A 13638-nucleotide genomic window follows, 5' to 3' on the forward strand; every position below is an offset into this window, starting at 1 on the left:
CTTAAAAACCACGGGCCTCTCGAGTCAACTTGCTGACTTCTTCCCCTCCGATTTCCATTCATTGTTCCATACAGACCACAGCAACGTACACCTTAGCTAGATTAGACTATTTATACATAGCTGGACTGTTACAAAACCTACATACTTTCCAGAAACTATAATTTGACGGATTAGCCTTCATCAGTTTAACTCTTTTTGAAATACAGAAAGTTGCTATGGGATCAAATGCCTTTACTGTAGGTACTGCCAGAGTTTGATCCGTATCCTGTGTTCTCCCACTAGGCTGATCTAAATGTAGTTAGTCCCAACATAAGAACGTGCACTGGTCATTTTCAGAAGGGTGATTTAAGAATCCAAACATATTTGGGCCAAAATTTACATTTCTATAAAAACCACAAGGTTCTTCCATTAGACTGTCTACGTTCAATAAAACACTGGTATAAATTCCATGAAGAAAAGAGGAACAACATCTACATCCCAAGGCAATTCACACCTCTGTTGGGAGGAACAACAGGCAACATTTTCAGTCAGTAAGCTAATGCTCTATTATTTTTGTCCTTGTTATTTAAGCCTCTTGTTTCATCATCAGACATGAAGCTGTAAAATCATAGAATCATAGAATGGCCTATGCTGGAAGGGACCTTAGAGATCATCTAGTCCAATCTCCCTGTTATGTGCCTCTCGACTAGACCAGGCAACACATGGGGACCGAGCGGAAATCGAACCCGCGACCTCGGTATTGGTTATTGTGCTTCTCAAAATGACAGTAGGTATTTTACATTTTTTTCCAGAGGAAGAATATTCTTGTTTCCTTCCCTAATCACCAGAAAAACCTGTACTGAGAAAAATAACACAGAAAAATCATTTGAAAAGAAAAATTACTGATCTGACATAGTGTAGAAAGATGGGTATGGAAAAGGGGTAATAAGTCGTGTTACTGTTAATATAAAACAAAGTATCCTCTAAGAAAAATGTAAAGGATCTATCTTCATTTACATAAGGATGCCTTTCAGAGTCTAAATTAGCAGTTTCCCTTGAACCAACATAGATTAACTTGCTTGCAAGAAAGGAGAATTTGGAAATTTGTGAGCTGCCCAGGTTCAGTTTTAGATTGCACAACTGGGATTTTGGCATTTTCCAGTTATTTTAAGAAGGTATGTTAGCTAATATTTCCACTGCTTTATAATTTTTTTAATCTTTAATTTACAATAAATAAAGAATACAACATGGATATGATTCCATGACAAATGATACATGAATGCTACTGCTTCCCAGGAAATTTCAACATAATCCAGAGACAGGAAGTTGTGTTCACGGGTAAACTGGCTCTACCACCTCTCATTTCTTCAAGACTAAGCGTCAAAGGAAAAAAAATCCAGACCACAACAAAAACCACCTTCTGAAGTGAAGCTTCCACTTTAATAACTGATTTCTTCCAAATATAAGCCCAATAAACTAAGATTCATAGGCTTTTAAAGCATTAAAGTATCCTCTAAAAACAACCACCAAACACGTCAAGAAACCAAGTCTTGCTAAAGGACTATTTTTAATAAAGACTTTGTATCAGCAAATAATTTCAGCACAGATTTACTGCATTTTGTTTTCTCAACTACTTAGCTTATTCAATTCCTCAGACTGTCCAAGTTTTAAAACAATTAAATATACAAGCTAATAATCGATACCAGTCTGCAGCTTTTCTGCAAGTCTTTCATGTCCAGACAAGTATCAAAAAAACCCACCTCGAGTCAAAGGGCCTCACTAGGCAACAGCAGGCATTAGTCACGGGCAAGTGTTAGAATAGCCTACCCACGTTTCACAAGTGTAAGACATTACACCTCTTACAGCAAAAATTAAGAGAGTATTTATCAGAAACAAAACTATCGCCTTAGTCATTCCCATGTACCAGTCTCTAAACATTCAACAACTCCTAATGCTGTTAAACAAAAGAACAGGCCAACCCTGAGAACCTCCATGCCTGCTGGCTGGGAAATAAATACTCATGACTTCATAGGAAAGTCACCATCTCGTGTTTAACACATTCCTCAGGCTGCAGCTTTGTATCAGCGCTGAGCTGAAATTTGCTGCCATACACAGGACCCGTCCTGCTCCACCTCTGCTACTCCTTGCACCACGTCAAGGCACAGCTGACTTTTCACTGCGCCAGCTCAGGCACACCAGCAGAAAACTATTCACTGCTTTCTGTATGCACCGGGGCAGTTTTCAAACGAAAGCCAAGTCAACGTTTACCTCTGACAGAGATCACCCTTCCCTGATGTCCCTCAAGTCATGACCACACCAGCTCACGCAGCTGGCTCCGATGCTCCCGTGGCCAGCAAGGCAGCTCTGCAGGCATGCCTGGCAGAAAACACGAGAACTCGGCAGAAAAGAAATATCCGGACAGATCAGCAAGCTGACTCGCTGAGCGGGGCTAGTTATTGCCAAACCTGCTGCTAGAAGGGCGACGGACTGCATGAGCAGCTGCTCCTTTCAGCGGGCACTCCCTGATCCATCAGGTGTGCTGCAACGCAAAATCCTTGCCAAGCCGCATGGCGAGGTTGGTGAAAAATAGCTGGCGGGAAACGCTGCCGAGTACCGGGAAGCAAGTTCCAGACCAACAAATGGAAAGTGTTTGAAGGATATACTTGAAAGACCCAAGCGACATAGCCCAAGAACAGCTTTCAGTGACTGCTGCGAGAGAATTTACCCTACACCCTGCCACAAGCCAGAAAATCTTGTACTCGCACAGCTTCGTACCAGCTCTTCAAAGAAATGTTTCTTTGTTGGAAGTTGTTCAAATCATGCCCTTTCTGGAACAAGTATTCTGACCAGTCAGTACAAGAGTAAAACCAGTTCAATCCACAGTCTCTTTCCTTTGGCTTAGTATTTTTAATTTGGGTAAAACAAAACAATTTCAAGTAATTCCCTCAATGCTTGGAGGCTGGGAAAAGGGGTAGCAAAAACTGCCTTCAAGTTAAATAAAACTATACATTAGACTCACAACTAAAAAACACCGTGGATAAACTCATTCAAGTGACTTTAATTACAAAATTATTGTTAAACCAATTTAAGCTGAGAAAACACTTTCTAGAATTCCATGTTTAAATAAGGCTTTAAAAGAACAATTTACACAAGAAGACAGTGTAAAAAATTACTTCTTTTCATCTTTGTAATCCACAAAAAGCCTCATTTTGGGGAGCTAAAGTGGATCACTTAGTAAAGGCTTAGTCAGCATCAAACCTATGAAAGTGATTAAAACATTTTCACTCTTTGGAGCGTAGCAAGAATAAAAGTAGCTAACACATTAATTAAACTGACATAAAAAAACCACATCACCAATGAAATGGCAGCGTGTTCCCATCGGCCAAATTTGTTGTTTAAGAGGTATTTGGGAGGCTTTTACATGCAAGTACAGTGGGTTACACCCACAGAGGACGAGCTCCTTTCTCCACAGCCGGCTCCTTCCTGAGTAGGTTGCAACAGGAAAGCAGGTAACCTCATGTCACAACCAGTCTCCCAGTAGAGGTCAAAACTAAGAGGATTACAGGGTCAAAATTCCCGCAGATGGAGCTAGGTTTTATCTGCACATTAAAGAGGCACAGGAACTCTTAGATAACAATTTAATTACAGAAAAAAACCAAGTTTCTCAGGCACTCAGACTGCCAAGTTAAACTTTTTCACTTTGTTTTCCTACTTGCAAATGTCTACACTGCAGTCAGCTGCTCAGCAGAATATATTAGCACATGCAGAGCTGTCTTACCGCTGCTAGAACGCTTCCCATACCCTCCAGGCAGGAGAAACGGAGGTAGAGTATTTTGTCAAACTACTGGCCTAATTACAGATGACAAAAGCAGGCTGAAAGCTGCACGTCAAAGAACCAGGGAATTTCATGAGAGCAAAACACTCACAATGAGGCACTTGCACCCTTCTAGGGCTTCATAAAAAAGCAGAATTCAGCTGGGCAGGAGAGAGAATGTAACAGTCCTTCTTACGTAACTATCAGCTACTTTATTTCATCTCACATAACACAAATCCACATAATAAACTTTTCACAGCATCAGTGAGTGGTTTTGTTTAAAGAGGCATTAAGCTAGTTCTGGTTTCTTTCTGCTACCTCTTTTCAAGCCGCATTCCCACTCTGTAGGACTGTGCAAAAAGTCAGTTAGAAAAGTAACCCAGGTACCATCAGACTGCTCTCTCACCAACAGGAAACTAAGTACGGGGCATTTCATCTTGGAAACAAAGTGTGGAGAAGTTCAAATGTTTCTTCTAGCCCTTCTCCACTTTACAACTTTTCATAATCAAGTAAGTTGTTTAGAAATAGTGTAAAAGCAGCAATGATTCAGAACATTCTCCTCCAGTGACTTCCCAGCCAAACAAACTTATTTATAAAACCAAGCAGGAACAAAAGGAAATAGCACCATAAGGATTATATGAGACTATTGAGACACTATTATTAGGATATTTTTGCACTGTGGTTCATGTCAGCTTTTAAAGGAGACCTTCTTCTCTGCTGGTAGAAATTTTGTAGTTTGTTTCAGTAAGTGCTTTGACATTCACACCACTAGCATGTGCCTATTACCATTATTATTGTTATTAACAATGCTCAGTCAAGACACAAATTTTCATTCTGGGCTGCAATGCATGAAAAGGAAATGTCTTTTGCAATCAGTTAACCATTCTAACTTCAGGAAATTCACAGTTTACTCAAATATGATAAGAAATATTTTCAGTCATCAAAATGTACCAGCATAATAATGCACTGTCCAGAGTCAACAGGATATAAGGAATATCTATGAATAAACCAGAATTGTGCTGTGCCAACTCATACGTTCTTCCATCCCTTCCATACAAACAGCAGCTAAATCACCATATCCTTGTCAGGCAAACTTATCACTAAACCACTCTATAAAGATTAGAATATTCTGTTGCTCCAAGAGAAAAATCTTAAAAAAGAAGTCAAAAAACTTTATTCACACCAGTAACGCAGACTTAAATGGAACTTTCCTTTATCAAAATAACCCCATTATGGTTACGTACATGTTTGCTGTAAGAGAACTGTACAATATATATATAATATATATATATTAAAAAAAAAATCAACTTCTGTGCTTCCTTAGTCATCATCATCTTCCTCTTCATCACTGATCACATATTTCTTATGCTTCTTACTTGATCTGTCATCATCCTCTGCTTTTCTCTTTCCAGAAGGTTCACCTTCCTAAAGGCCAAAAAGAACAAAAATAAACAAACACACTTTAAGCTAAAATAAAAAACTCAGAACAACAAGAATACCTCGAAGTCTTTCTTGCAAGAAAAGCAAAATTATAAGTTCTATTTTTTCCATTTTGTGCTACCGTGATGCAGGACTGCTTATGTCTCAGTACCTGAAGAAGCTCAGTTCCCATTGTCAGCAGTCCCAAAGCCCAACCTGAGAGGGTCTGTAAGAGCCCTGCAGCTCCAGTTACCTCCACGGACACGAAACCGTGCCTGCTTCACACTGAGCTACCGCACGAAGTTATTTACATCACGATCTGGATTTATGGCATGTGCAGCACCGTTCTCAGCAAGTCTTACCGGTCTGGGGAATTCCGAGAATTTGTAGTGAATTTTTCGACACTCAGGAGCTTTCCCTTCAGGCAGCTTGTGCAGCTTTGCTAACTTCTCATATTATTATTTTGTTTGGTTGCAGTTTGGTTTTTTGCTGTGGTGTTTTTTGTTTGTTTTAAAGTAAGCAACACGTTACTTAGATTTTAAGCAGCAGCAAAGATTGAGTTTCAGAATTTTACTGAATTACTAGTGTTTCAGAAGTCTAATGAATAATTTCTTATTCAAAGCAGTTTATTCTAAATTAGCGTATTAAGTTAGTAAGGGAGTTAGGAAGGAATTTTAAGCATGGAAAACAAATTAGTAGGAGTGGGAATCTCTGCGACAGCTCCTTCCTCAGAACAAGCATCCTCTTGTAATCCACCTAGGCTATAGTTAAATGATTCATCTTCCTGTCTAGCAGAATATCCCCATTAACTACAGTAACAGTAAAACTACTTGCCATGAGGTGACAAAGCGTATTAATAATGGATCGACGTTTTCAGTAAAGGTAACAAATTGCCATCAGGACAAAGATTTGTGCTGTGTCGTTGACTGATAGCACGTAAAAGCAAGCCTGTGCACAAGGAAGTCCGTGTTTCACGTGTGCGGATACAAACACCGCGGTTCCTAGGCCTCGACGCAAAGTTAGTGTTCTGCATCACTGCGTTTTCTTCCTAATACTGCAGCACCCCTCGGTGGCCCTGACGGGAATATTACCTTTAAGTCATGTAATTTTAAAATGGAGGCTGACACTCCTCGAGCAGCAGAGAAATGCTGCTGACCAGACCTTTTCTTCTGATAGATCAGAACTCTGAAATCCTGGCATTGCTGTGTCATGAACTAGCAACTAACAGTGTCTTACAAACAAACAGTTCAATTTCTACTAACAAACGCTAACAGCTCAAAAATTACAGCTTTGTTTACATGCCTCACTGTGGCTGTCTCCAGGATTACTGCAATGTTTTTTTAAATATTAAATTGTCCTCCATGAATAATAAAAAGCCAGAATCTATGTCTTTAAAAGAAAAAAGGTTACTTCTGCTTTGTATTACAGTGTCTATTAGAGCAAATACTCAGCTGACAGTGTAAGAGTAGTGTCACAAGAGCAAGAACATGCATTCAGAACGTGGCACACATCCTACAAGCAGGGAAACAGGACCCGCCTCCCGAGAAGTTTACAGGAAGCACAGTGCAGAAATGCAAATGAGAGCAAACATACTCCAAAAAACGAGATTTCTTACACTACAGAGGTACATGTCAGACTATGTCCTCTATCTGTTATTTAAACACAACTTTGGAATTTCAGCAGCTGTGATTACAGAAGCCTGACACGCATTCACTCTCTAGAAAGGACACGTAGCAAGCTACAGTGCAAAATTACTCTTTTAAGAAAAGGATGTTTTATTAGGGAAGTCTCCAAAATTCAAGAATAAGGTTTTAGCCACTTCAGCAGCTACTGTAGTAGCACACTAGCTATGACTGTAGGAAATCAATTGAAAGAAATCTCAGGGCAGTAGTGAAAATAAACTCGGAAAGGAAATGGTGATATAAAGTGTTAAAAAATATTCTATTAGCTTACACCAACCTACTCAGACATCTTTTTCTAAACTTCTGCATGATAAAAAGGCATAAACTTTTAAATAAAATGTAATTTACAGTCAAACAGGACAGGAAGATGAATACCAGAATAAAAATATCTCTCATAACCTACAAGGTAATAATAAGAACCTTCTTTACCCAAAAGGGTTGGGCTAGATTATCCTTGAGGTCCCTTCCAACCCAGTAAACAATGATTCTACAATTCTATGATTAAGCTAGGTTAGTTTGTGCTTATTATTCTGCCACACGAGTGAAGGTGACGGCAGCAGAGCTCACTGTGACCAAACTGCCGCTCCTAAGCTCTGCTTGGCCTGAGAGAGAGATGCGGGCAGAGCTGCAGCTCGGGGCTGCGCTGCATTGATCCGCAGCGGGATTACAGCACTACACACCTGGGCACGTCCAAAGGAAAGCCAGCTAACGGGGAGCTGACACCAAGGAGGCCAAACACCTGGCCCAACCCAACTCCCTCTTGAAGAGAGCAGCAGGAGGCCAGCGAGGCAGCATCAATTGCCCCTTGCCATGAATTCCAAAATTCCCTCTTCTTTCAGCTTCCTGAGGTACATGGTAAAAGTCCTACAGCTCTCTGCCAAGGGGCGCAATTTGCAACAAGGAACAAGGGTCAGGCAAACAGACGGCACAAACAGCCGATGTAGGACAGGGTCCATGTACTCCTCGATTCCACTTCTACCATTGATGAAATTCTGCTGTATCAAAAAAGTGACGTTATAAAAATGACCAACACCTCAAGATGTGATTTACACAAAGATTCATCTGCTTATACCCTGCAGTGATCAATCAATAAAACAGAACTTTTGAAGAGGAAACAGCACTACTGCTGTAGCTACCAGTTAGCCTGACCATGGCCTAATGTTTAGGATGATACTTGGGTGATGGCTAAATTCTATTTACCAACAGACATTAACGCTTTTCAACTCAGTGTTCGAACTCTTCTCTGTAAAAAGCAGAAATACTATGTGAAAACGCTTCTGCTGTTTCTAAACAGAAGAGGACCATGTAGCTTAGGAGACAAAACTGCACTAGGATTCTGATCCTCCATCTTCTTACTCCCTGCATGATTTTGATAACGTAATTTTACATAACTCTGCATAATTTTTTCCATCTTTAAATCAGCAGTACCAATAGTGACCTCCTTTGGGAATCACTCATGTCTATGAACTAATGTAGCGTGTAAGAAACTGGTGATTAATTGCCATGGAAAGCATGCCAAGTCAAATAATACATTCATCACAGCAAAAATTAAACTACAAAAGTCTCAGCTTCAAAATAAAAACAAGTTTAGTGCACAAATTGTTCCTGAGTGAAAATGAGTAGCTTAAGAACAAACTCCTTTTCTTACCTCATCACTAGTAAGTTTCTTTGCCTTGAGTAGTCTTTGTGTTTTGTCTTCATCTGAGCCTTCATCACTGTCAGAAGAGTAGATCCTAGCACGTTCCTCTACAGAGAAAAATTAAAAGACAAAAAATAATTCTTTTTACATTTACTCCAACAAAAAGCTGGCAAAATCTAACCCCAGAGTAAACAAAATAAATTTATTCAAACTGAATTCATGTCTCCTTATGTACGAGAAGTCCTTACCAGGACTTTCCTGTAAAATCAGTCTATCTGAATCACACAGATGGATCACATCTAACAGCTTTACTTTCTGTTAAGGCTTATTATTACCTCTGATGCCACCTTTGTATCTGTTTTTGATAGCTGCTAGACTGATTGCATCATCTCCCTCATCCTCTTCATCATAGCGATCAGGTTCTAAATAATTTGCACTCAGACCGCGCTGATGCTGCTTTTCCCGCATTCGTCGCTGCTGAGATTCTCTACGAATGGAAGCTCTTAATCTCTCCTCTTCTTTCTGTCCACAGCAAGAAGCAATATACAAACATTTAGGAGAAAAAACCAAATCAATTCAAGAGCACCTTGTATTCTACTGTAGCTACTGAAATAATTTTGCAGCAGTGTGAAGACTGTAATATTCTAATTTTTTTGAGAAATATTCATGCCACAATACCTTAATCATTTCTGTGCGCTGAGACTCTGGATCACGACCTGCCATTGGCAAAATACGAATTTTCTGTGTCTTTGAACATCGATCTGCCAGAGACAGAGTCATCTTCCTATGAGTGGCACTATCTGTAGAGTGTGGCCTGTTAAAAAATTGCTACGGGTTAAATACTTCTTCAAGGCACGTATCCATTTTTAAAGGACAACAGTAGAGCCAGCATACTCAAGGTTTCAAAGTTTCATTTGCATAAAAGTAAAGCATCATCATTCTTGTTTGATTATTTATGTGCATTGTAACAGATACTGGAGACATTAACTCCACTCTCAGCAACCACCTATTACCAGCCTAAACAATCATCCTCACAATTCACATCAATATCACAATGCAGTCGACACCTTGATGCAACTGCGCGTCAGAAGGATTAGTTTCGAGGAAGAAGAATATTCTTTCTGACTCACATGAGGACTTGCACTTGAAAACAAACTAAAATTAAAAATTAAAATTAAAAAATACATGTCATCTACATCTTCCAGTGAATAGCACATTAACCTTCCCAGCTGGGTCATCTAATTTAGGAAAGCTCTTACCAGAACACCGACCTCAGAGAATAGAACAGTCTTATCAAAGAGTTAAGATCTGAAGGTTTACGAACTGTCATCTCTAGTCTTCGTACCCTAGTTACAACACTCCATTGCAGAAGTAGCATCAGCACTTGACACAGAATAGCATGTTTACCTGAAGGTTAACTTTGTCTTGAAAACAGCCTGTCCTTGTAGACCTGTCCCTTGTCTGATAAACAAATGGTTGTGATCTCCCTGTAGAGGCGCCTTGTACACGTCAAAGACCTCATTGCCCAAGTGGAGAGACATGCTTAAAAGAGATTCATATAGAAGTTATTTCATGAAGCTACTAAAGCCTATTTTTTGTCTCATTTAGAAATGGATAATGTCTTCATGTTTCTTTTTTAAACACAGCCAAAAATTGTAATTCAATCCAAACTAAGCAGAGCATAAAATTTACAAAGCACTAAGACTAAACTGATTTCTGCTGCGCAGAACCGACATTAAAGCTTGTTGACCTTCCAATTTTGCACACCACGGCATTTCACCGTAAGAACAGTTGTCTTCAACAGCAAAAAGTCCAAACTAACCTTCCATCTGACCATTTGACTATCCGTGCATTACTCTCTCTGATCTCATTCCCTTCCTCATCTCGTCGCATACGCCACCGTATTGTGTTTTCTACCTGTGGGGGAAAAAATGCAAAATGCTTTTTCTAACTCATAGTGAGGAATACTGTGGTAAAATATACTCTATGTAAGTCAAGAATTAAAGTTGGAAAGGCTAGATAATTTGCTACATGATGCAAAGAAACGAAGGTGAAAGGTATCGCTGTTACAGGTGAACTGCAGCTGTGAAGTTTTTTGAAATTTATTCCTAAAATAGATCAACTTTCCTCAGTGCTGGACTGGTCCACACTTTCATGATCTGAACCAAAACTCAGAACACCATTCTGAATACCTGAAACAGGCTTTGAAGAAACGTGACTAGATGAGTGTAAAAGAGAAAAGGAAAATGAACAATATACCTTGAGTTTTAACCTAGTTCTACCCTCTTCATCAAGCATCTCCTCATCTTCAAATTCATCTTCATAATACTGAGGATCAAAAGGTCTGCAATAAATTACATAATACAGTCTTTTTTCTTTTGGAATTGACCCATTTTATTCTAGGGTTATGCAAAATAACAGGTGCTTGGAAGGTTTAAATTATACACTGCACACAGCAGCAGGCACTGCGGCTGTGAGACGGCCATTTCTGCAGTAATGTAATTTACTGCATTGATTGTACACCGCAGGAGGCCTACCCAAGTGTCTTCCTGACCTGCAATTACAGCCACTTTAACATTCAGACTCTCTAAATGGCTCTAGCTAAAGAGAGCAAGTCTGCCTCAGAAAATGCTGTCTCCTTAGCATCAGGATGATGAGGTCAGGGTTAAGTGTGGAACAAAATCTATACAATACTGTGTGGAGAAAACAAAAGGAGAAGTTATCATCTTATAAATGTGGTGAATTAGGGATTTTCTAAAAGCACGATCTTTGTAATTTTTTTATTTGAATCTCAAAGCCAACCAAAAGGAAAGGAAAATGAGATTGGTTTTCCCCTCTTCCTTCAAAAAACCTGGGGTGAGAGCAAGTGGGGGTAGGCCATTCCCTGGCCTCCTTCCTAACAGTTTCCAGGCTTCTGTAAGGGCAAGAAGGGACAGACAGACTCTGCTACTGCCCAGTCCTATTGTCAGCCCTGTCTGAAAGGCCTCCAGGACTTCTCTCACTGCTAACAGCCATGAACTGGGCTCCCACCAGTTCTCCTCCGAAACACTCTGTAGCATGGAAGCCGGGAAGAATGATTTACGTAATGTAAAACAGGGACAAGGCTATGCTACCAGCTAACAAGACACACCTCTTCAACAACATAATAAAGTCGCTTAACAAAACACTCGAAGAGATGGATTTAACAGCGATTTGCTAAAAGTGCCAAAAATGGCTTTAGGGCCAAATCTAACAGCACAAACAACTACAAGAATTCATTCTGTTTCTCCTTATGATTTACAGAAAAAGAACTTTAGCTTGAGTTAGGTAAGAAAACTAATAATCAGCCTCTTTGTAGTACAATAGTAGATTTAGAGCAAACAAATAAAAAAGGGCTTATTCTAAAATTCAAAATTAAGTTTTCACCACTCAGTGCATTTGGCTTTCACACCTCTGAGAGTCTGAACTTACGATTAAAATTCAACTGACAGCATGTGCTTTCAATTAAATAGTATTTCTGTTTGTATTTTTACAGACAGAAAGTTATGCAATCAAGATGAAACCCAAGTTCATAAGAAAATTACTCAGCACTTCATTTGGTAACAACAGATGCTACCATTGACTGATCACAACCAAAAGCATGGATCTTAGTGTCAACCATTTTAAATATGGCCAATATAGGCAATATAGGGAAACACTAAAAAACCCAAATATTTAATACGCAATTACCTGGGCTCCACGCTAAGGAAGTTGGGCAGCTTCACAAAATACAAATCATTACCCAAGTCTGTGTTTACTTTTGGTATTTCTACTTCTATTCTAGTCTCTGGAATAGGCTCTTCTTCCTGCTGTTCTTGACTCAGTCCATTCTCATCCTAATGAAAAAAAAGGAGAACAGGAGCATAATTGTAAAAAGTCTACCTGGCTACCGCTGCTCTAACAAGCACTTACGCTTTGCTTAAAGAAATGTCATCCATGTGCACAGACAGAGATAAGGAAGCTTTCAGTAAAAGAATTTGCACATTTTCAGTGAAAGCAATTTAATTCAGCATTTTCATGTACCACTGAAAATGATTTCAGATACCAGTCCCAATTCAAGAGACCAAAACCAGTACGGAAATAGCAAGGGAGCTGACATACAGTTTTCAGCTAAGCGCTGGAGAGTTAACTGGGTAAAACTTCAATAATCCTTTCAGTTAGTTCAAAATTATCAGTAATGCTTCCTTAACATCCTTACTCTTTTTTCACTAAAATACGATCAAACTCAGTGTTCTACACTTCAAGAGTGGAATGGCATATTCATTATTTCAAAAGTCAAGTGTACTCACAATGGGCTGTCCTGGAGTTGGTGGCTTGTCTTCTCCATCACTGCCAGAGGAAATGTCATCTGCACCTCCAAACAGATCCATGACATCTGCATGCTCTTGAGCAGAAAAATTACTATTTTAATAATACACACACACCCACATGCAAGCACAGTCACAGCAAAGATTAACACATCCTTCACTTTTACTACCATTTAAAACTACCTACAAAGTTTTAAAACTGCTAATGTTTATGAAGCACATGTTACTCTCTCATCGCGAAAAACAGTCTTCTCATGTATTCTTAAGCTAAGGACTCAAGGTGTATTTTTCTGGAAAGGTTCTATCAAATAAGAGAATCTAGCTGAAAAATGGCAACAGAAGAGCGTAAGATCTCCCGTATTACTCAAGTAAAAAAGTTAAATACATACGTAAACAAGAGCTTAGCACCAAATTTTGATGGTTTTACCTCTCAGAACAACCAACACCTTTCTTAGCCAGTTAAACATCACCAGAAACAGTACAGGTTCTCTGGGCTACTCTGATTAGAGGCACCATTTCTTAACATATTTTAGTAAACGTGTGTAATAACACTCTCAAAAGAAAAGCTCTGCCTCTCATGGAGGAAACTGAACAACTGGTAAGAGCTAATTAGAGATAATCAGCAGAAATACAGCGTGTACTTCCTCACACAGAATTCTTGCTGTGGTGTTTTGTTAGTTCCATGGCACTATAGTTACACGGTACAGCCAGTGTTATAGATGTTACCAAGTTCTGTAGCAGATGAATGGCACTGTATTGGGTTGGCCTGGCCAGATTTTG

At 39.4% G+C, this 13638-nt stretch overlaps 1 protein-coding gene across 1 annotated transcript; it reads right to left on the reverse strand.

The window, feature by feature from the left end:
- Positions 1–4947: 4947 nt before the first annotated feature.
- On the reverse strand, positions 4948–12935 carry LEO1 (Leo1, Paf1/RNA polymerase II complex component, homolog (S. cerevisiae); the record flags this gene model as incomplete). Its single annotated transcript, XM_009865556.1, has 9 exons — positions 4948–5218; positions 8543–8640; positions 8869–9055; positions 9212–9347; positions 9941–10075; positions 10356–10450; positions 10793–10877; positions 12242–12387; positions 12841–12935. Coding segments are annotated over 9 exons (1082 nt in total), but the record flags the coding sequence as incomplete, so codon positions are not given.
- Between the last annotated feature and the right edge of the window lie 703 nt (positions 12936–13638).

This window comes from Apaloderma vittatum, unplaced genomic scaffold, assembly GCF_000703405.1.
Source record: "Apaloderma vittatum isolate BGI_N311 unplaced genomic scaffold, ASM70340v1 scaffold29452, whole genome shotgun sequence".
Taxonomy (NCBI): domain Eukaryota; kingdom Metazoa; phylum Chordata; class Aves; order Trogoniformes; family Trogonidae; genus Apaloderma; species Apaloderma vittatum.